Source organism: Lagenorhynchus albirostris, chromosome 12, assembly GCF_949774975.1.
Source record: "Lagenorhynchus albirostris chromosome 12, mLagAlb1.1, whole genome shotgun sequence".
Classification (NCBI taxonomy): Eukaryota; Metazoa; Chordata; class Mammalia; order Artiodactyla; family Delphinidae; genus Lagenorhynchus; species Lagenorhynchus albirostris.
Window position 1 is genome coordinate 49,052,194 of NC_083106.1, and position 25,139 is coordinate 49,077,332.

Here is a 25,139-nt window from a genome sequence, read left to right on the forward strand (position 1 = left end):
TCAAACCATTATGCTGAACACTTAAACTAACACAGTGATGTATGTCAATTTTATCTCAATAAAACTGGGGAAAAAAATGACCAAAAAACCCCAAAGCATATTGCATTCACACAACACCATTATTTGTTCATAGCTTAACATATACATATATATACATTTATATTGGTAAATACACTCATTGAAACTGAGAAATTCAATCCATAACTGGAGAAGAGATTTCAACTGGAGCAATTTCTAAGTATCCTGATCATCACTTGAGACCCTTAACTTTAGTTGGACCGCTTCCTCATCACTGATTATGCTAGAGAGGGAAAGTCATGCCCTTACATACATAGGGCGCTTAGACTTTGGGCAAGACAGAAGTAAATACTGTTCTTGTTTTCACAATATGCTTTGAGGTTGGAGAGAGTAGAGGAACAAAAACAAGCAGAAATGTTTGTGGGTCACCATAATTTTAAGCTGCAAAGTTTTTTTAAACTGAAAAAAAAAGTGCAGAATAAAATGTCCATGTATCTACCACTCAGGATTAATAAATGTTAACACTTTTTCATATTCATTTCAACCTTTTAAAGACACTGATCACAAATGGGTACTGAATTTGTCATATATATATGAAAAATATATATATAAATATAAATACATACACACACACACACACACACACACACATATTTTTTGGCCACGCCGTGCGGCTTGCGGGATCTTAGTTCCCCAACCAGGGATCGAACTTGTGCCCTCAGCAGTGAAAGCACGGAGTCCTAACCACCGGACAGCCAGGGAATTCCCTCAAATACATTTTCTACATATATTAAGATAGTCATAATTTTTCCCAACAATATTTTAACATGGTGAATTGCTCTAGCAAATTTTATAATGTTGATACAACCATACATCAGAGGGGTAACATCTACTTATCATTTTGTATGAAATGTTTTATGGTACTTTATTTCCTAATATCATACCAAACATTTTTACTTAAATGCATTATTGGATTACATAGTTTTGTAAGTATGGTAAAAGTTTACCTATCCAGTAATAGTATAAGTCCACCTATAACAAGCTATTAAAATAACTGTATCTTATTCTGGATTATTCCATTTACTATACAATATTAATCACAAGATAAGTTCATTCTTTAAAGATAGTCGTATCACTATATAGAAGAATGTCATTTGTTTTACTATTCTCAGCTAAAGAATCATAAAGATGAGGCTTATAAATAATATAAACCTCTTTAATTTTTCCCCAACCCTTGGATTTCTATGCACTGGCCTATCTGATTCACTTTTTTAAATTAATTTATTTTTTATTGAAGTATTGTTGATTTACAATGTTTCAAGTCTACAGCAAAGTGATTCAGTTATATATATATACGCACACGTATATGTATATATATACTCTTTCAGATTCTTTTCCATTATAGGTTACTACAAGATATTGAATATAGTTCCCTGTGCTATACAGTAGATCCTTGTTTTTTATCTATTTTATATATAGTAGTGTGTATCTGTTAATCCCAAATTCCTAATTTATTGCCCCCCCTTCCCCTCTGGTAAATTTGTTTCTTATGTCTGTGAGTCTATTTCTGTCTTGTAAATAAGTTCATTTGTATCATTTTTTTAGATTCCTCTCTGATTCACTTTTATTCAATATACTATGCCTGCCTATAAGCTATAAGAGACATAATTTTTTTGTTAGTATAAGACAAAAGTCCACTCTATCCGGTAAACTCTACTTACCCCTGTGTAAACAAATTATGTTTTAAATACTCCACTTCCAAATACCAAAGACAATGCCACAAAGGTCCAGAAAACCACTATGTAAGAGGGTCTTAAACAAGAGAGCCACACCACCTTTAAATTCCAGTTCATGTATCTAGAACAACACCATGAAAGTACTGAGTGAAATTAAAATCTAAACTGTTACCTTCCCTAAAAACTTATAAGCATGCCTAACTTTGTTCCATTTTAACCTTTATAATATTAAAATAAACCAATTCTAGTCTTTTCTCTATCATTTTATTAATTTATTAATAGCCTTTCCCCACATGCCCAAGGTTCCAGTAATTTCCCCCCAAAACTTTTTAAAGTTTTCAAATCCATAGAAAAATTGGGGGAAAAAATAGTGTAATAAACAGCAGTATATCCTTCACCTGAATTCACTGTTGAACATTTCTCATTATACATTTATACACACATACATTCTCTCTCTTTAAATATACATGTACATTTTATTTTTCTAAACCATTTACAGTAAGTAGCAGACATGATGAAACCTCAGTCCTAAATATTTTATTTTATATCTATTATGAACAAGGACAATCTCCTGAGTAACCACAATATCATTATACACCCAAAATTTAATACTGATCCAATATCCCCTAGTATATAGTCCATATACAAACCGTTCCAGTACAGTCCTTTATAGCTGTATGTGTGCGTGCACGCACGTACGTGTACATGAGCATGCACGCACATGTTTTAATCCTGGATCTAACAGAAATTCAAGTGTTGCACTTTGTCATGTCTATTCTAAACTCTAGAACAACTAACTCTCTGGCTCTTCCTGTGTTGCACGACATTGACATTTTTGGAGGGTCCAGGCCAGTGTCTTACAGAAAGTCCCACAATATGGATTTATCTGATTATTTCCTCATGCTTAGATTTAAGTTAAATATTTTTAGTAAGAAAACTACACAGGTAGTGGGCGTCCTTCCCATTGCTTCACGTTAAGAGGTAAATAATGTCAGTTTTGTCTCATCACTGGTGATGTTAAGTTTGATCATTTGGTGAGTATGTTTGTCATTTTTTTCTCTTTGTAAATAATAAAGATAGTTATGGAGTATGGTATGTTGAGACTGAGTGAATATCTGTTCCTCAATAATAACCTCTCACCTAATGGTTTTAGGAGCCATTGTTGATTCTTGCCCAAATCAATTGTTTTAATGGAGGGTTTTTAATAGCACTTGAACAAAAGCTGTAGCATTCTGAGCCAGTATTTTACATTTTAACATAACATTTATAATCTTTTGACTATGTTTTATTTTCTAATTGGTCTACCAGGTAAAAAAATAGCAGTTACCACCAGTACATACCTAGCTTCATCAGGATGAGTAATACGTACAGAATCATTGGGTATATAGATCATATTTGTATCTTCAATCTTATATATTGCATGACCTCCAATATCTGCCATCTTCCTCCTTTTGGTTATTAACACAATATAATAGCCTTCTAAAAACCTGACAAAGCCTACACAACAAAAAAAGAAAGATGAATACATTTCCTAAACTTAGTAATGCTTTTAGATACATGTTTAAAAGGCAAAAGACTTTTGACACATTTCCTACTTTATTATTTCTATGATTTACAGCCATACAAATTTTCGGTTGTCTTAAAATTATTCTCTAGAAATATTTATCTCACTTAAAAATATTGCTCTAAACAACCTGATTAAAGAAAGACCATATGTATTAATGTTCAGTAGCACTAAGTTCTCAGCAACACACTAGTTACCGCACAGTCTTGGTTAAAAATGTTCTGGCTCCCAGAACTTTTGCTTTGGGAGTTAAAACTAACTCTCTTGGTTGGTTGAGGGGAGAGGGAGGGGAACACTTCTGAACTGGTTACGTCAGGAGCTCAGCAGAGCCTCTCCCCAGTGAAACAACCACAACTGGTAAAAATTATAAAAAAAAACAAAACATTGAAAGTTTCTGGAAATTCTCCTAATGGCATACAGCAAGTGGAGAAACATTTATTCAAGGAAATCTACTAGATCTTGGAAAGAACAGGAAGTCTGTGACATACGAAACATCATTTGTTTCCCTTCTACACCCTTCTCCCAATTCAGTGGGACAGAATATCTACTCCCGGCAGGTGTCGCCAAAAAAGACAGTACCCCTTCCTCCCTCCCCAGCTCTCAGTCTAGAGCCTTGGTTTCTGCTCAGGAGGTGCAGGGCACCAGCATTTCCCATTCCTTCCAGCTCTGTGCTGCAGACGCTTTATTCCAGGCAAGCACATCTGAAAGTGGGGGCTCCTTTCTTCTACCCAGTCCTACTTGTAGAGTGGAGGCTTTACCCCAGCACAAATACTGGATCCCATCACCCCCACTCACTGACAGGGTGAGTCAGATACGGTCACTTACAGCTGACTGCCCATCAGAAACAGTAGAGGCCAGAGGGCTGTGGGATAACATATTCAAAGCACTGAAAGAAACACTCAACCAAGGATTTTATATATAGCGTAACCATTTTTCAAAACTAACTTTCTTATGTGCATGTGTGGGTGTACTCACTCACTCTCTTTCTCTCTCTCTCTCTGTTACACTCTATAAAGCCTGAGCTAGGATCTTGGTGCTATAAATGGCTGCTCTAGATTTGGCAAATACTCATTGTCTGTGTCTTGTTATTCTTAACTGACAAAAAAGAAAATCAGTAATTGAACATATTAACATAAATGAGCCAAAATATATAAGACACCTCATGGATTTTATGAACCTGGCTACTTCTATTAAAACCATGAAAAATACTTATATTTGAGAGATCCACAAAGCACATTTTTAAAAAATGTTCGTTTATGCTCCTCCCCAACTCCCCTTGGAGACTAGCTAAAAACTCCCTGACTAAAGCTAAAGGATTCAAGATAGGAGAAAAAGCTAATGTCAACCTCATTAAAAGTTAGGAAGCAGTTATCCTTTTAGAAGGCTAAAACCTACAAAATTAAGGGGCTTGGGAGCAGCATAAAAACACCCAAAAAAAGAGAATCTAATTGGTTTTAAATAATAAATATTCCCAAGATGAATGAGTTTCCCCTTTGTTCTTGCTATATATTTACTTTTTATAGAAAAAAAACCTCTCTATAATAATTTCTTCCAACCTGCATTCCAACTGAATTTTAATTTTATGTTTTCAGTTCTATTTCATCCTACATGTCCCTTCATAATTTTGATGAAGTAAATATACTGCACAAAAGAATATTTTCTACCAGCATAAAATGCTTTCAGCATATTATGAGATTATTTTCTTTTTCCTTTTTACTACCAGTTGGAAACATCACTCCTTTTTAAAAGGTTCCTATCAAATATAACCAAAAATTAAAAGGCTTTAGCTTGGCATAGACCTCTGTCAAGAGTCAGCCTATTCATCGTTTTAACATACTGAAAACCAGAATAAGTTTTTTCATCTTCATTCTACGTACTTCTGATCCCAGACCAATTTCCCTGAGTGCTTCCCAGATCAGTCATCACGCAAAAGTGATTTCTCTCTGAGTAGAGAAGGCTGTGTCATTTGAGTTGGAAACCAAGCGAAGTAAATAAAAAAGGACAGTGTGAGAGGATGGAGTGGTGTGGAGTTCTGGTGGCTGGAGAGGACCCACAAGCCCACCAACAGGGAAGAGGGCAGTATCCTGCTGGGAGGTCACCGTGTCAGCTAGTCACTATCTTAAAAGCCTTCAGGGGGCTTCCCTGGTGGCGCAGTGGTTGAGAGTCCGCCTGCCGATGCAGGGGACACGGGTTCGTGTCCCGGTCTGGGAAGATCCCACATGCTGCGGAGCGGCTGGGCCCGTGAGCCATGGCCGCTAAGACTGCGCGTCCGGAGCCTGTGCTCCGCAACAGGAGAGGCCACAACAGTGAGAGGCCCGCGTACCGCAAAAAAAAAAAAAAAAAAAAAGCCTTCAGGGAAAAGAGCACTCTGGCAGAGAAGTATCAAAAACCACAAGGGACCAAAGTGACTCTCTAACACCAAATCTACTGTTCCCTTACTAGTCTGAGGCTCACACTTTATTGTTGTTTTCCCTGTATCTTGGATCTGCAATCTATTTCTAAGGGTGCTGCTTTAAAGAACAACTGAGTCCATCACTTAGTCTGCTATAATGACACATTGTACTAGCAGCTTACAAGAGTATCTTCTGACAGGTGACACACGCAGAAAAAGGACATATATCAAAAGGGGCTGGATGGTCACAGAGCTGAGAGTAGTAAGGACTACAGGCCACCAGCCACCGACTCCATCTGCGTGCCCCAGGACCAGATAAAACAACTATGTGAGGGATGCTCATGATCCCATCCAGTGGTCTCCCAAGCCTCCTGCTGGCTGCCAAATAACAATGGAGCAGGTCAGAAATGGGCAAGGTAGCTATAGGATAGGATCAATCCATGTCTGGGGACCAGTAATGGTCCCTGTGCTTTCGGTACCAGCCCATGAAAAGACAAGTAAACGAATTGAAAGTAAGGGTTTAGAAACATCTGAGTTCATGATCAGTGAACTTGCCTTGAACAGGCAAGACTAGTTTGGGTATTACTGAACTTATGTGATGAATCACATGTGGCCCAAGCTGAAGACAAGCTATGCACAGTAGGATCCTGTGTTGGTCTGTGACACATTTCTGGAAAAAACTGGTTGGTCCTTTACTACAGATAGTTGAGAAGCACTGCTCTAGATTCTATTATAGATTGTGAATTAAATTAACCACGATAACAGTCCAAAACATCCCAGCCAAAGTGCTATTCACAAATCAGGCATGCTGAAAAAGTTGAGAGAAAATATTTCAGTCACAGAAGACAACCACTCTAGTCCTTTCACACATGTATTATTTTGACAACCAGACTATACATTTTTCAAAGATAAGCATTTTGTGTTTTGCTATTTCAGTAGCCCTCATTATTTCTAAGGCAGTACTAGACAAATCATAGCCTTTTATTTCTCCCTATTTACTCTTAAAGATTCTAAGCTTTATTTACATGGTTGAACTAGAATACATAAAGTGCACTGCCCTGAAAATAACAAATGCTTACTTAGTACATTACTGTGTCACTCTACTGGTAGGTTAGTCTTTTAGTGACTTCACCATCCAAGGACAGGCTCAAAGAGGCCTCAAATTGCGAGAGAAATTGCGACCACAATACCTAAGAACGCCACCTAAGAGAAACACGGAGACACCTTCAGCCCTTACCCAAACTTTATTAACTAATACTTGTGTATAAAATGAGTATCTGGTTATAAACTTGGTCATCAATTGATTAAAATAAAGCTTTGGTTTTATAAGCTTAGTTATCAACAGATTTAAAATGAGGCAAGGATGAATTGGGAGACTGGGATTGACATATGTACACTAATATGTATAAAATAGATAACTAATAAGAACCTGCTGTATAAAAATAAATAAAATAAAATTCAAAATAAAATAAAATAAAATGAGGCAAGGAATATTGCTAAAAGCAAATATGCCCAGAACAATGAAGAATGATGGAAGTACCATTACAACAACACAGTACAGCATCTAGAGGCCACTTAGTGTAAAGGCAAACTGCCCAATACAACTCCAGAACACCCGAGGGCAGCTATTTTTAAACACAGGTCAATAACTGATCTTCAATTCGTTATACTTAATCATCAAGGAAGGTTCAATTTTGAATAATTAACCCTGGCTAATGAGGCATTCGATATTACAAACACTTTAGGAAATTTCCATTTTAAAAAGCTATAATAAAGTATCAGCATTTAAAGGAATGAATTTAACCTATTAAGTAACTAATTAAGCCTACTGTATTTGAGACACATTTTACTTACAAGTTTTTTTTCTTTAACATATAAGTAACACTTAAAGTGGAATTTAACACATATGGAATGTATGGAATTTAAACATATGAACTCACTTGACATACACTGACATGCACACGCCCACAAACAGGTACCCATTAAACATGAAACCTCAAGGGATTTGTCAAGACTGAGCAGAATGCACAGAGAAGGGGCCAGTCCTAGGGAGAGGAAATCAATCACACCTACCACTCTCAACTTTCCCTGGCAGCCGCCTAAGGCACAAAATGCACCTAAATGGATTACACATCGAAGGGCTATGAGAGCACACGGAGAAAAATGAACTGCAAATACGGCGGAACATGAAATATCAAAGTCTCAACAAATACAGGGTCACCAAAGAGAAAGTACTAATCAAAAAAATGAACATGAGAATATGAAACTATATAGCATAGTTCAGACCATATTAATTTTGTTAGCATCTATAGACATCAATCACTCAGTCAATATTGCATACAGTCCAGTAGGTTTAAGAAGCAGAGAGATAATTTTGTAAGTGTTAAAAAAAAAAAAAGACTCAAAATAAGGCTCTGCCAACAGGGAAGCTGAGATACAACTGCCCTCTGCTTGGCTTCCAAGGTCCCAGTGACCTGGCCTCACCCAACTACTTGCCAGCATCCCAGGACCCATGGGCATCTTCATGCCCGCACCTCTGCTGTTGCCCCTACTGGAGCTCTCTCCTCCCTTCCCCACATCCATCCAAATCTTGCTTCTCCTCCAGGGTCCAGCCTGAGTCTCATCATCTTCAGGAAACCTTTCCTTGTCATTCCAGGTCCAAAAAGTCTACCTCTTATATAATCTCCAATACCATTTACCTTTGACTACACAGCTGGGCTCTTAATTCCAATCCTGGAGTTGTTTTCATATGCACTGGGTTTTGTCCCCCATCCTAGTCCAATCATCTTAAGACTCCCCGGGACAAACCCATGGTAGAGCAAAGACAGGTTTACTGACCCACTAAGGACAACACACCAGAAGAACTGTGAGGCATCTCACAAATGCCCCACAAGCCAGACCACAGACTACTTAAAGGCCAAGGCCATTTCTATATTTGTTCATGAATAAATATAGGCGTTATTATAGGATTTGGGGACACGATTAGGTAAAATTTAAACAAAGAGACTCAAACCAAAGCAAGACTGTATGTAAAGAGATAAACATCAAGTCTAGATTGTGAAGCAGACTCATGGTCTCATTTCTTTGAAAGCAGCAAAGTTAGCAGAGCTGTAGACTGTTGTGTCCAGAAACCCCTTATCTGAAACTCTGCATGAGTTGTCAATCGAGGCTGCTTCTCTGTGTCAAAATGACTTAGCTCATACAGGCAAGAGGGGCATGTTTTCTCTTACTGACACAATTTTAAAGAGCAAAGTTTCTGATAGTCTGTGATTTTAGAGAACAAAGTTTCTCAGTGAGTAAGAAAGCAGTTGTCTTTCAGAGAAAGGGGTTATGACACTTTACACTGTAGCATGTCCTTGGGAGAGATTCCTCTTAATTTAAAAGCTGGTTTTACCTGTATCTGTTTTTCCTGCTGATGTTTACAGTCCAAGCCAATTTTTACTTTTTCATTCCTTGACAAGACAGACTCCTTAAAGGTCCACACCATCGCTACATTTGTTCCTATCCCACACGAAACTGAACACAGTCCTAAGCACATAGAAGATGCTATATAAAGGCTGTTTGATACTTGGCTGATAGATAATTCAGTTTTAAACAACCAAAGCCACAGAGGATGGGTCATATTTATAAACCTATATAAATATAAGCCTTGCAAACTATCTTCAAGGAGTCTATGTAGGGAAAAAAAAAAAAAAAGAGGTAGTAAGAGGGATGCATGTTTCTTACCTACAACACCAAAAGCTGAAACAGCTCGAAATAACCCAGATGATCCTTTCTGTCCCATCTTTGTCCTATTTCCTAGATCCAAGCGGCCAAGAAGTTCTCGCACTTCTTGCTGAGTATATACATGCTAGAAATAAGCAAATTTAATCTGTAAGGTTGTGCTCGCTTTTTAGGTTCATTATTTAGTTACCCCTGAAAATTAGAAGTTGCCTACAACTTTACATCATTAGCTATTTCAGAGAAGTATACATAATAGTGCAGGACTAAGGTACAATTTAAAAAAGCCAACAAATTCTTTTTTTTTTAACATCTTTATTCGAGTATAATTGCTTTACAATGGTGTGTTAGTTCCTGCTTTATAACAAAGTGAATCAGCTATACATATATCCCCATATCTCCTCCGTCTTGCGTCTCTGTCCCATCCTCCCTGTCCCACCCCTGTAGGTGGTCGCAAAGCACCGAGCTGATCTCCCTGTGCTATGCGGCTGCTTCCCACTAGCTATCTATTTTACGTTTGGTAGTGTATATATGTCCATGCCACTCTCTCACTTCGTCCCAGTTTACCCTTCCCCCTCCCCGTGTCCTCAAGTCCATTCTCTACCTCTGCGTCTTTATTCCTGTCCTGCCCTAGGTTCTTCAGAACCGTTTTTTTTTTTTTTTTTAGATTCCACATATATATGTGTTAGCATACGGTATTTGTTTTTCTCTTTCTGACTGACTTCACTCTGTATGACAGTCTCTAGGTCTATCCACCTCACTACAAATAACTCAATTTCGTTTCTTTTTATTAAAGCCAACAAATTCTTTAACGTTAGCAGTTAAGGGTGGTTCCTGGATCCCAGGCTGCTGTACTAAAAAGGTGTATCAAAACCTTATCTTCTGGACAGAGATTCAGAGATTTAAGGTACCCACAGACAAGTTTCAAGAAATCTATAAACCCCTTAAAATTGTATGCAAAGTTTTGGTTAAACGTGCATATGTGCATTTTTATGAGAAGGCCCATAGCTTTCCTTAGATTCTCAAAGAGATCCCTGATCAACCACTCCTACCCACAAAGAAAGCCAAGAATCATTACATTATATTAATAAAAACTCCCAGATGGTGTGTGTGTTGGGGATGGGATAGGAACCACGACACCCAGGAGTACAGGAAGTCACAAAATACAATTTATCTAAAATTATTATAACATAGAAAATAGCTTTGCAAAGAGCTTATGTAAAATGGCTTCCAAACTGTAGCTACTAACATATTTGAAAAACCAGGCATCTACATGGATTCAGAAATATTCACAGACAGGAACCTCAATACAAAGGGTCAGTTAGGTGCTCTCATTTGAGAGTTAAAATTAACTGGTCAATTCCACCTTATTGTATTTCCCTTTTGACTAAAAGCCTCATATTTTTGAGCCACCTGAATTAAGTCTGTATTTCCAACTCTGGATAATATAACATCTGGATAAGAATAGCTTAACATTTCTCCAGCAAGTGATCAGAAGAGACCCTACCAGTCCTTTGTGACTTCAAGTAGCTTCATATTAAAGCAGAGTAATAAATAATCTCTTTGGTGGATGAAATACTAAGAATTATATTGAATCCTTAAAATGGAACTCCTTTAAGAAAATATATTCATTATCTTACCCAAAGAGTTTGCTTTGTAAAACAAATCAAAATGAGGGACAAAGTGTAATTCTGGCATACTTTCCGACATCAGTAATTTCCAGAAACCAGATAAAAGATTCAAATTCTAGCCAACCATGAAAAATTATAATTTTTAGATGTATGATAAAAAAAAAGTATATGTCACTAGAAGCTGTAAGGATATTTCATATCCTGTAAACAACAAGTACAAGTTTCTGTTTGTATTCAGGTTTTCAAGATACTTACCCTATCATCAATTATTACCAAATCTTTTGGTTCTGTTCTATCAATTTTCAAAACGCGATATTTTGTTTCTGCATGATTGCTCCCAACTAGAAAGTATCTCTATAAATAAAAAGAAATGTCATTAGTTTTTTAAGGCAGTTTGCCTTATACACATTTTATAGTCACTTCAATTTTTTAAATTAAATACAGTAAAGTCAGGTTACTTTTTAAAAGAAATATTTCTGTTAAGTATAACTGGCAGATTAAAGAAAGGCTGATTCTAAAAGGTCAACTTTAAAATTGAAATATTCGTAGTGGTGTCATGATAAGCATCAGTCTGATATTTAAAATGTACCCAGTAACCAGGCCAGATGAATTTAATTATATTATACAGAGATTAACCTGATTGGAGACTCATGTTTAAACTTTACCAGGAAGCAGCAGCTCTGGTAAGAATTAGAAAGCTCAACACATAATTAGGAATGCTTACACAATTATAGCTAATTGATATAAATCAATATCAAATATTGATATTTTAATCAAATAAATCTTTACAAATTTTCTGTAGAAGACTAAAAATGACTTTAATATAACTATAAAAATCCACCCCTAAGTCCTATAAAAGATTAAAATGAGTGTACTTTCCCAAATGGCTTTTTATAGATAAGCTACAGGAAATAATATTCTTTCTTTTCTGACACACTTCCTTGGAGTGTGTGTAAAAATACAGAAAAATAATCATCCTATATTCAAAGAAAATGCTTCAAAGAAAATGCTAAACCAGATGAATAAGTTTTGAATTGTGTTTAAGAAAGTAAGTAAAACTCCATTAGGAAAAATAAATTAAAGATATATTGCTTCAAAAAAGTCCTTTGAAGTGACACTTTTTCAACACTGCAAAAACTGAGAACACTTTGCTACCATCAACTGGCATCTAGCCATCTCATAAGTCACATAGATACAGATACACAAAGCAATTAAATAACAAATAAGATTCTCTAGATTAATGGCCAAACTGAAGTATGTAGACCACAGGATCTCAGAGCAGGAAAGATTAATGTTGGGTACTACAGATGCAGAAAACGTCAGAGGAGTTAAGACTTGAATTAAGCCTCAAAGGATGGGGAAGATTTTTTAAAGTAAGAATTTATAACAGAAGATATGTACAACAGAATATAAGCACTTGGTTATATTGTTTTAATGCTAAATCTGTAGAAATAGATGGATTTTTAAATTATTAAGTATATATCTGTTTATAAAGATCTGACCTAGACTTCCAGATTATAAATAACAAAACTCTGTGTTAAAAGATGATGGCTTAGCCCAGACTTAAGGGGAAAGCTAACCAAAATACTGAATCCCTCATCTCCTAGGGAGAGGTAGAGTCTGGATGACGGTACCAATTATCATGAGGTAGAAATAGAGCAATTATAATAAAAATTAGTAAACTAATTCGAGACATCCAGTGACCAGGATGCACTGGGGAAGCAGCTAGGAGGGCAAGGACACAGTGAGAGGGAATAAGTCCAACGTTCTCGGGATGACCTCAGCGAATTCCTCCCTGAGACCCTACCCACCCCTGAGAGGAGAACAGGGTCACCAGCCTAATAAAATCAACCTCAGAAGAATGGTTTGTAAACTATACATGTTTGTTAGCAGAAAAGGGAGCCACCTTCTTGAGGACTTGAGGAAAAACAGTTCCCAGGAAAGGAAACACCAAGTGCAAAGACCTGAAAGGGGAAGAAGCTTGGCGAGTTTGTTAGAGGAACAAGATCAAAGGAGAAGATGCTCATAAAACACCTAACACAGTGAATAGTGTTCAATACAAAGAAGGCACTCAATGAGTGTTACTTCCTTTTCTTTGCTTTACTTTTTAAGATGTCAGCGAGCCTATGCCATTGTATTTGAGAAAAAGATCCCCAAAAGAGAGGAAAAAAGAGATACCCCGGAGGGAAAAAAGCATATGCAACACCAGAATGGAACCAGAGTGGGAAAATGCACAAATCTATTAGTAATCTGTCTTTGTCCTCAGGAGAGATGAGCATGCAAATTAACAACCATGAACAACAGCGTGCTGTAATAGACGTCTGAACTGGACGTGATGACAACATGGGAAGGGCACTTCACTCATTTGGGGAGGGTCAGAGCAAGCTAGCCAGAGAGGCTGGTATTGTCCTGATGCTGAGTTTGGCCTTGAAAGACCTCCAGACAGGACCTGATGTACTGAACCAAGATAGGGCACGTGACACCCACCCCCTCCCGCCTGCCCCCGCCAAAGAACGTTTGCTTATATCTGAATTTAGCACTTCCTCTGAGCACCTTGTCCAAATTTGTTTGGAGCAGGTCTGCCCCCTTCAGCTAAATATAAACAGCTCAGGAGTCTGGGGCTAACCCCCTAACCCCTGTGGTTTTAAATTCTAGTCTAGTAGCACAATCTGGTTCCACAGGCACTGGATAAATGTTAAGTGAAAGAACAGCCACTCACCACGGACTAATCATTTAATCTGCTGGGTAACTTTCTACAACATTTACACTAACCCACCTTGTTTGGTTCCCTACACAGAAAGACAGCCCTTTTAAATCAACCACTCAGTAAAAGGAGGCACATCACAGCTTTAAGAGAGGTAAAACCCCTGAGTGATATTCCTAGAATTTCAATAGATCCTAGGGAATCTGAAGATGAACTGTAGTAGGACTATGATTTGGCAGTTTGTAATAAAAAGACAGATATAATTCCTGGGATGCGAGTGGGCAAATGCACTACTGGCCTTTGGAGCACACACAGGAGGGCAGATCTACACCCCTCTTATCCAGACACTTGCATGAAGTCTACTCCACGAAGCAGAGGGGCCAAGGCAAAAATCCAAAGAATTCAGAGGCAGATCAGAGTGGAGAGAAAGAAACGGAAAGCAGTGCAACTATCCACATTCTCTATTTATTTTTTTAAGGAGAAAAAAACAGTTTATTAACACATGCATCGAGCCTACATATGGGAGAACTCAGCAATGAGTAACTCAAAGGGGTGGTCTGAACTTGAGCTTATATATAGCATCTTGACAAGGGACCTCTGGGACAACATTAAACGCACCACATTCTCTATTAAAGTGGTCTAAGAATCTTGAAAATGTTTTGTGCCGAGAGGAGCGACCTCTTGTGGATCCAGTGAAGTGAGAAAGAAAACCAGAGCTCTCAGCTGTGCACAGAATCACTCTCCTGCACTGCCCTCTGGTGGGCGGTTCACCATCGACCTTCACATCAAATTTTTAAGAAGTAACTTTTCCAGAAAGGCCTTATTTCTACTTGGTTTTATTTCCATCTTGTTAAATAAATCAGCTCTATAATTATGGATATACTTAAGCTTTATTATATTTAATATTATGCTTCAAAATGAATTTCAGCATTTTGGGGCTTAAAAATTGCCCTGAAATATCTTTTCCTTAAATAATTCTCCACTGCTGATTTTTTCTAATTTATTTTGAAGATTTTCAAACCCACAGTAAAATGAACAGAATAGTACAATGAAAACCTGTATACCACTCACCTAGATTCACCAATTGTTAATGTTTTGCTACATTTGTTTTCTCCCTCCTTCCTTCTTGAGATAAGCATTTTTCCCTTTTGAACCACGTGAAAAACCAGTTGCAGGTATCGTAATACACCATCCCTAAAAACCTCAACTTAGGGGCTTCCCTGGTGGCGCAGTGGTTGAGAGTCTGCCTGCCAATGCAGGGGACACGGGTTCGAGCCCTGGTCTGGGAGGATCCCACGTGCCGCGGAGCAACTGGGCCCGTGAGCCACAACTACTGAGCCTGCACTCTAGAGCCCGCGAGCCACAACTACTGAGCCCGCGCTCTAGAGCTTGTGAGCCACAACTACTGAGCCTGTGCGTCTGGAGCCTGTGCTCCGCAACGAGAGGCCGCGACAGTGAGGGGCCCATGCACCGTGATGAAGAGTGGCCCCTGCTCGCCGCAACTGGAGAAAGCCCCCGCGCAGAAATGAAGATCCAACACAGCCAAAAATAATAAATTAATTAATTAATTTTTTAAAAAAGCTCACGCAGCCACAGATAAAATAAAAATAAATTTTAAAAAAACCAAAAAAACCTCAACTTGTATTTCCTAAAAACAAAGACATACTCCCACATAATCATAATACCATTGATACAATATTACCTATATACAATCCACCAAATTTCCCCAAATAGCTGGCTTAAAAAACAAAACGGAATTCAATCAAGGATCCTGCATTGCATCTGGTTACCAGGTCTTTTTTATTTATTTTATTTTTGGCTGCGTTGGGTCTTTGTTGCTGCACGTGGGCTTTCTCTAGTTGCTGCGAGCGGGGTCTACTCTTCGTTGTGGTGCGTGGGCTTCTCATTGCGGTGGCTTCTCTTGCTGCGGAGCACAGGCTCTAGGCACACGGGCTTCAGTAGTTGTGGCTTGCAGGCTCAGTAGTTGTGGCTCGCAGGCTCTAGAGTGCAGGCTCAGTAGCTGTGGCACATGGGCTTAGTTGCTCCACGGCATGTGGGATCTTCCCAGACCAGGGCTCGAACCCGTGTCCCCTGTATCAGCAGGTGGATTCTTAACCACTGTGCCACCAGGGAAGTCCCAGGTCTTTTATTAAAAATGTCTTTTAAACTAGAACAGTCCCTCTGCCTTTACTTTCAAAGACTGTCTTTCAGAACATTTTTAAAAGTTCACATTTTTAACACCAATTTTCCTGGTTCCCTATTGACATCATTCACTTGGTCATTTACCAGTGAATGTCTCATGCGCCAGGCACTGGGCTAGACACCTAAGGGCAAAGATAAATTGAAGATAGATTCTGGGCATAGAACTTGCTAATGGATTAAATTGGAAAAGAAGGAGTAATCAATCCAATTACTTTTGCTTGATGAGCAACTAGCTACATGGTGGTGCCACTTACGGATGTAGGCTTGACTGGAGAAGAAGCAGGTTTGAAGGAAAAACAAGATTTCTGTTTACAACATTCCCAAAGGGATCAAGTGGGAACTGAGTCTGGAGCTCAGAGGAGAGATCTCAGAGGGTGTCATCAGCACATAAATGGCATTTAAAGTGAAGTCATGGGACTGGATTAACCTTCTTGGGAGAGTAAAGATAGAGACAGAGCCAAAAAAAAAACCCCACAAAAAACAAAACAAAAAAACCCCTAGCCTGAGGCAATCTAAATAAAATTATTTAGAAGCTGAATATGGAGAAGGAACCTGCTGGGAAGACTGAGAGGAAGGGCAGCTGGAGTCATCAAAGCAAAGGGAGATGATTTGGAAAAGAAGGGGGTGGTCACTGCCACATCAAATGATGCTGAGAGGTCAAGAAAGATGAGGACAGAGAAGTGTCCAGGGGGTCTGACAATAAGAGCTTGTGAGTGGCTGTTCCAGGGGCAAGGGGCAGTCTCCGTGAAGTGGGGGCAAAATCCACAGCAGAGCTGGGTGGAGAGCAAATGGGTAGCCTTCTGGGTAAAGACAGAGGAGTGAACACCTCTGTTCCTCCCAGAAGCCTTGCGAAAATCATAATAAAGTTTTTTATGGTCATTTGTTTTAGACATAAGCCCCAAGGGCAAAAGAAAAAATGAAGTAGCAGCAAAAAAAATCATTTGAAACTGAAAAGCATGCCCAAGAGAGCTGTGGGAAGTCAAGAAGCAATCTAATTTATACTACAGAATCTCCAAAGGCACGGAAATCTGTGGCATCTTTTATCTCTGGAGGTAGGAGTGTAAAATTTCAGAAAACTGAAGGTAAAAAGGAGCTAGCACAGCTTCTAAAGAGGGAAAAAAAGGCTTCAAACTAAAGATCAAGAATAGTGAAACACTGGGACTTCCCTGGTGGTTCAGTGGTTAAGAATCGCCTGCCAATGTAGGAGACATGGGTTCGAGCCCTGGTCCAGGAAGATCCCACATGCCGTGGAGCAAATAAGCCTGTGCGCCACAACTACTGAGCCTGCGAGGCACAACTGCTGAGCCCACGTGCCACACTACTGAAGCCCGCATGCCTAGAGCCCATGCTCTGCAACAAGAGAAGCCACTGCAATAAGCCTGTGCACTGCAACGAAGAGTAGCCCCCGCTTGCCGCAACTAGAGAAAGCCCACACACAGCAACAAAGACCCAACACGGCCATAAATAAATAAATGAATGAATGAACACTAGAAAGTCTCCACAGCAACACTGAAGGTGGAAGACAGGGACATAATGCCTTCAAATTTTTAAGGGAAAATTAATTTCAATCTTTAATTCAACATTAAACCTATCAATCAAACCTGAGGGTAGGATAAGGACATTTTCAGAAATGTATGGGCTCAAAAAACTTCCTGTCCATGAACCCTTTTGAAACAGGAGGGAAGGGGGTAGGGCACAATCTTTAAAAGAATGACATAGCTCGAGGACATGACATAAACTGATTAGAACCAAATAGGTCCAGGATGGCAGATGTCAACTTCCACTAGACTTGAGCCTCAGTATACATTGCATTGCATACATGTGCATTGTAACACATCAGCAAGCTAAATGACACACCAAGCACCATGACAGTTCCAAGACCGACCATAAAGGTCAAAAAGTGGGTGGTGGCCCAATTCCTGGAAATGCCCTCCCCTTCCCCAAAATAGCTGAAACACTCCTCCCACTCATTAGCCTAAGAAATTATCCACCCCTAAACTGACAACCCTGTACCCTGGTGCCTCTCTTGCCTTCTGAGATGGCCCACACTCTGTCTGTGGAGTGTTTCTCTCTAAATAAATCCACTTCTTACCTATCAATCTGTCTCTCCCTGAATTCTTTCTGCGATGAGACATCAAGAACCTGAGCTTCATTAAGACCTGAGACCAGGGTGTAATCTCAGTTAAAAGACTGTGGGTTCAAGTCCCAACCTGGGTTTTGGCTGGATTCGAGTCCCAGCCTCTGGGTTGAAGTCCCAATCTGAGTCACACAAGTTTCACTTTCTCATGAAGCAACTGAAGGAGGTGCTCCACCAAAATGAGGGCATAAATCAAGAAAGAAAAAAATACAGGCTCTGGAAAAGTCAGGAGATCATCACAAGAGAGGTTGCTGAATGATGGTCAAGGGAGATCCAGGATGGCGGCTGTGCTGGAGGTCTTGGGAGCAACCAGTCCAGATTTGAGCCACTGCTTCAAGAAGATGAAGCCAGTAAGAATACCTAACATATGTGAATGTGCTGAGAAGAGACTTACATATCTAGAAAGTTGGGGTTAAATTCATTGTAAATTCTTAGTAATAACTAGAGATTGTAGGAAGAAGGAAAGGTCATCTCAAGTACTGGCAGTCTGAAATTCAAATGGTGAAGGTGGAAAAGGAGGTAAATAAAATGCCCAAAAGCAACCGGGAAGGAAAAGGGAGCAGTAATTGGAGTGTACAAGACTTCCATAAATCAGGCACGCATCAGCTAGACTGCCTGAATGCATGCATAGACGCGGATGAGATGAATCGACTCCGCGGGGGAGAACATCTGTGTATGTTAGATTTGTTGGGGGGTGGCAGTTTGGCAAGAACTGGGGTGGAAAATTAGGATACCAAAAAAAGCTACCTTAAAATGCCTATTAAGATAGAAGATGATCTGAGCTGGCTCTCTTCTGAAAGTTAAGTATCAAGAAAAAGCTTAAAATTTCAATATGTAGCTTTAACAGTGGTGACTTGGTTTAAAGATGAATGTCTTTCTAAAATATATACCTGAACTCCAAATGGAATACAATAGGTAATCCACTTAACAGGAAATTCGGTATCTACTAACATTATCATCTCCTTTGATAATGACAGGCTAATTAATCACTCACTTTTCAGCTGAGGGAAGAAAAATCAGCCTCCTTGAAAGAGGAGACATTTTAGGTTGTCTGACAGCTTCAATTAATACTAAACTTCACTTGAACTTTCAGAATAAAGGTATTATTTTTAAAGATCATCACGAAGTTACTTCTCACAATCTTTAACAATCTTGCAGGCCTGCCACCTCTGATTCCTGCAATCCCACAACGGGTAACACAGTCCAGAAAGGGAAAGGAGCCTCTGATAGAGAGGGATGTCGCCAAGCTCACTCTTCACAGCTTCAGGGCTTTACTGATGGGCAAGTGTCAAATCACCTCTAGAAACAAGTGGAAACTTTGTCACCTCCAATCACATCTTCTAAATCTGCTATCATCACTTTGATTCTCTCTCCAGTTTATATCATTTGGTTCCCAGTTCCACAGTCCCTTAGTGAACCACATCCTATGCTGTCCTCTCCTATCCCCTAATTCCCAAATCAAGACTAATAATCAAGGGCTAATTAAATAAGCTACATTCCTCATGAAGTGGTTCTTACTTATTTTATTCTGTTTCATGTGATGGGGTGGGGAGGAGGGAGGAGCTTCCTTGAATCTTTTTAGAACCAGGCAGGAATTAAATAAACACAAAGATACAAACATACACACTAACAATTCTGAGCTAGCAAAAGTAAAAATTATCTTAACAACTTCACTCCCACAAAACACATGCAGACACAAAAATCTGCCACAGTTCCGTTTAGCTACCAATTTTAAAGTTAACTGCTTTGTGTTCATTTCTTTGTTATGAAATGGTCACTTATTGCAATGGTAAGACCCCTAGGGCATCATGTATTAAAGGCTAGAAACTGGAAATCATCTAAGGTAAACTGCAGTTTTTTTCCAGGATAACTTCAGATTGCTAATCACCTGTGGGCAACTCCTAGTTGCACTGGGATGTATGAGCATCAGGGCAGGATCTGGCCTTAGTTTATTTGTAGTCCTGGGCCACATGAGCCAAAGGACAAGATGAAGGTGCTGAGTGACAAACAGGTAAAGCTTTGGAGGAAGGAGAACCTTCCCAAGACCAGAACTGTATTTCCTGCACGCTATCTAGCAACCCATCTCCCTTTCCTCTCCAAACAGTCCTCAAAATCCACCTCTAAACACAAGGTGACAATGCCAACATGAACCTCACCTCGGGGCAATTCTACCGACTTTCCCTTCTAAATGAAGGCTCAGTATAAGAGGCACCCTATCTTGCTCACTGTCTCTTTTGTTCCTCAATGTGTCCCCTAACTCCTTCACAACCAATTAATACCCCCCCCATCAACCAAAACAAGAATGCCCATTTCTTTCATACACGTGTCGACAATGACTTTGGTCAATCTTTCCAATCTTTGCCATTCTGACAAGTGAAAAATGGGAATCTATTTTCACATTATTACTTTAATTATTAGCAAGTTGAACATCATTTCATATTCATACTTTTTCGGCAAATCACCTATTCAGGTCCTTGTCCTTTTTGTCAGGTGTTTCATTTTTCAGTTTTATAAAAAAAAAATTTGTATATAAGAATATACTGCTTTATCTATTGTTCAGGCTACTAATACTTTTTCCACAGTCTTTTGACTATTTTTCTACTTAGATTTATAGTTTTAAATGCTTTATATTAGAAAAGAAAAAAATTAAGTCAATGATCTAAATTTGTACCTTATGAAGCTAAAAAAAATGAACTGATCAACCCAAAATCTATAAGAGGAAGAGGCTTATCTATAAGCCTAAGAGCAAAAATTGATTAAACAGAAAACAAACAATAGAGAAAATTAATCAAGTCAAAAGTTGGTTCTTTCAAAAGAGTAATAAAATTGATAAATGCCTAGCAAGGTGGATCCAAAAAAATGATAAAGAACACAAAACACCAATGTCAGGAATGAAAGGAGCTTCGCTATAAATCCTATAGAGATCAAAAGGTTAATAAGGAAACATTATGAACAACTTGATGCCAGTAAATTCAACAACTAAGATGAAATGGAAAATTTTACTGAAAAACACAACTTATCAGGAGTGATTCAAGACCCACTGAAACTCTGCATAGCTCTATACCTACTATAAAAAATGATTATCAAAATTTGCCCAACAAAGCAACTTCAAGTCCAAATGCTTTCAGTAGTAAATTCTAGCAAACTTATAAAAAATCGAACAGGAAGGGGATCAAGATGGCAGAATAGGAGGATGCAGAGCTCACCTCTCCCCATGAACACACCAAAAATATATCTACATGTGGAACAATTCTCACTGAAAGCAAACTGGAGACTGGCAGAAAGACTCATACAGCCAAGACTCTAAGAGCGAGCACATGGTGTCAAGTAGGAAGGGAAGAGAAGCAATCAGTTTGGGACCTGGGCCCCTGAGAGGGGACACAGAAGAGGAGGGGGGTTACATGGGCTTGGAGATATCCTCCCCAGGGGGTGAGTAGTTCGAACCACATATTGGGCACCCCAGCCCTGGGGTCAGACACCAGGAAGACAAGTCCTCTTAACTGGTTTGAAAACCAGTGGGACTGACAGCAGGGCTGTAAAAACCTAGACTTCACTTGTGAAGAGCACACACATGCTCACTTCCTCCTGAAACAAGGCAGAGGAAGCAGATTGAAACTGACCAGGATTCTGGCCAGCTTCCCATGACCGTGCGCCGGCCTGAGATAAGCACTGGCGCCAGACTCTCTTGCTCTATGGAACACTAGGGTAAAGCTTGCTGCAACTGAGAAGAGCGTGCAACTCTGGGGGACATCACCAGCTTGGACCAGCAGGACATCTGAATGGGGCAAGGGCAGCCATTCCTGGTGCTTAGGGAGGCAAAAGATTGGAAGCAATATGGAACTCTGACTGGTGTGCTGAGACTGCCCTAGTGCACCCTGGCCTACAGCAGGCACCACTCTGGCCCCTCTTCTCCAGCACTGCTCCCCTCTGCGGTGAAGGTGCCAAAGCTGGGAGGGGGGAGAGCACACACTTAGAGGCAACAGAACCAGCTCAGACCTGACCCTCCAGCAACTTGGGATCTGACCCCGCCGATAGGGTGGTGTAGGCCAATGAGCAGAGAGAAGCCCTGGTTCACATTTGGCTATTGTTCCAACCCCTCCATCCCCAGGCCCACCTCTTACCAAGGTGATAGCTACCAGCACACCACGGGGGAAGACATGACTCATGCTCACAACAGATCTAGCTCTCCCACCAAAGCCACCGGGTACATGCAGACTGTAAAGGGACACTCCCACAAGAGGACACCATTCAATACCAGGCTAGGTAACTATTTCACCTAATTTCACAGGGCAGAGAAAGTTAAGTGAAATGAGAAGACAGAGGAATTTCTTTCAAATAAAAAAACGAGGGAAAAAACACAAAAAACAACTAAAGAAACACAGATAAGTAATTTACCAGACAAAGAGTTCAAACCATTAGTAATAAGAATGCTAACTGAACTAGGGAAAAGAATAGATGAACAAACTGAGAAACAAGGAACTAAATATAAAAAGAGAACCAGTCAGAACAAAAGAATACGATAACTGAAAAACACTAAAAGGAATTAACAGCAGACTAGATGATGCAGAAGGATGCATAAATGATCTGGAATACAGTATAATGCAAATCACCCAATCTAGGAAGTAAAAAAAAAAGCAAATTTAAAAAATTAAAACAGTTTAAGGAACCTCTGAAACAACATCAAGTGTACAAATATTCACATTATAGAGGTGCCAGAGGAAAAGAGAGAAAGGGGTCAAAAATGTATTTGAGGGACTTCCCTGGTGGTCCAGTGGTAAAGAATCCACTTTACAATGCAGGGGACACGGGTTTGATCCCTGGTCAGGGAACTAAGATCCCACATGTGGCGGGGCACTAAGCCCACGCACAACTACTGAGCTGGCACGCCTCAACTAGAGAGGCTGCGTGCCACAAACTACAGAGCCCATGTGCTCTGGAACCTGCACACCACAACTACAGAGCTGACACACCCTGGAGCCTGCGTGTCACAACTAGAGAAGAGAAAACGCACATGCCACAACTAGAGAGAAGCCCATGTGCTGCAAAGAGCCCGCATGCCACAATGAAAGATCCGACATGCCTCAACAAAGATCCCACATGCTGCAACTAAGACCCAATGCAGCTAAAAATAAATTTAAAAAAATAATAATAAATAAATCTTTTTTAAAAAATGTATTTGATGAAATTGACTGAAAATTTCTTGAACTTGAAGAAGAAACAGATATACAGGCACAGGAATCACAGAGTCCCCAAAAAGATGAAGCCAAAGAGACCCACACCAAGACATATCACAATTAAAATGGCAAAAGTTAAAGAAAAAAGAATTCTAAAGGTAGCAAGAGAAAAACAAGGAGTCACACACAAAGGAAATCTGATATGATTATCAGCTGATTTTCCTGCATAAACTTTGCAGGCCACAGGGAGTTGCATTATATATTTAAAATGCTGAAAAGGAAAAACCTGTAACTGAGGATACTCTACCCAGCAAGATTATCATCCAGAATTGAAGGAGAGATAAAGAACTTCTTAGGCAAGCAAAAACTAAAACAGTTCATCAATACTAAACCTACCCTAAATAAAAATGTTAAAGGGTCTTCTCTAAGTGGAAAAGAAAAGGCTACAACAAGTAAGAATCTATAAGAAAGGAAAAAATCACAATAGGAAAGAAATATACAGTAAAGACTGTGTATCAATCACTTAAATAAGCTAGTATAAAGATTAAAAGACAAAAAAAATTGTGAAATCAACTATAACTACAACAGTTAAGGGATAAATATGAAGATATAAAAACATGACATCAAAACACAAAACGTGGGGCTCCCCTGGTGGCGCAGTGGTTGAGAGTCCGCCTGCTGATGCAGGGGACATGGGTTTGTGCCCCGGTCCGGGAGGATCCCACGTGCCGCGGAGCGGCTGGGCCCGTGAGCCATGGCCGCTGAGCCTGCGCGTCCGGAGCCTGTGCTCCGCAACGGGAAAGGCCACAAGTGAGAGGCCCGCATACCGCAAAAAAAAACAACAACAACAACAAAAACACAAAACGTGGGGAGGAGAGTAAAAAAATATAGACCTTTAGAATGTGTTTGAACTTAAATGACTACCAGTGTAAAACAAGTAGATATAGTCAATATGTCAACATACATGAACCGCATGGTAACCACAAATCAAAAACCTACAATAGATACACAAAAAGGATCAAGAAACACAAGCATACCACTAAAGAAATTATCAAACCACAAGGGAAGTAACTAAAAGAAAAAAAGAAGAGAGAAGAACTACAAAAACAACCAGAAACGAGTAACAAAATGGCAGTAAGTACAAACCTATCAATAGTCACTTTAAATGTCAATGGACTGTACTTCTCTGGTGGCGCAGTGGTTAAGAATCCACCTGCCAAGGCAGGGGACACGGCTTCGAGACCTGGTCTGGGAAGATCCCACATGCCGCGGAGCAACTAAGCCCAAGCGCCACAGCTACTGAGCCTGCGCTCTAGAGCCTGCGAGCCACAACTACTGAGCCTGTGTGCCACAACTACTGAAGCCTGTGCACCTAGAGCCTGTGCTTCACAACAAGAGAAGCCACCTCAATGAGAAGCCCATACACTGCGATGAAGAGTAGCCCCCATTCACCGCAACTAGAGAAAGCCCGTGTGCAGCAACAAAGACCCAACACAACCAAAAATTAAAAAAAAAAAAAAAAAGTCAGTGGACTAAATGCTCCAATCAAAAGATACAGGGTGCCTGATCAGATTAAAAAACAAGACCCATCCATATGAGGCCCACAAGAGACTCACTTCAGAGCTAAAGAAACACACAGATTGAAAATGAACAGCTGGAAAAATATTTCATGCAAATGAAAACAAGAAAGGTAGGGTAGTAATACTCATATCAGACAAAATAGACTTTGAAACAGAGTCTATAACAAAAGACAAAAGAAGGGCATTATATACCGATAAAGGGATCAACACAAGGGAGGATATAACATTCATTAACATATATTCACCTAATATAGGAGCACTTAAATATATAAAGCAAATAT

At 39.5% G+C, this 25,139-nt stretch overlaps 1 protein-coding gene across 1 annotated transcript in view; it reads right to left on the reverse strand.

Annotated features, from left to right (window-relative positions):
- Positions 1 to 25,139, reverse strand: part of FIG4 (FIG4 phosphoinositide 5-phosphatase) — a 136,995-nt gene that overhangs the window by 101,674 nt on the left and 10,182 nt on the right. Inside the window, exons 2-4 of the mRNA XM_060167971.1 lie at positions 11,317 to 11,415; positions 9,437 to 9,560; positions 3,095 to 3,251 (exon numbers count right to left, since the gene is read on the reverse strand). Of these exons, the coding sequence (XP_060023954.1) occupies positions 3,095 to 3,251; positions 9,437 to 9,560; positions 11,317 to 11,415 (380 nt within the window). The remainder of the gene's footprint in view (positions 1 to 3,094; positions 3,252 to 9,436; positions 9,561 to 11,316; positions 11,416 to 25,139) is intronic.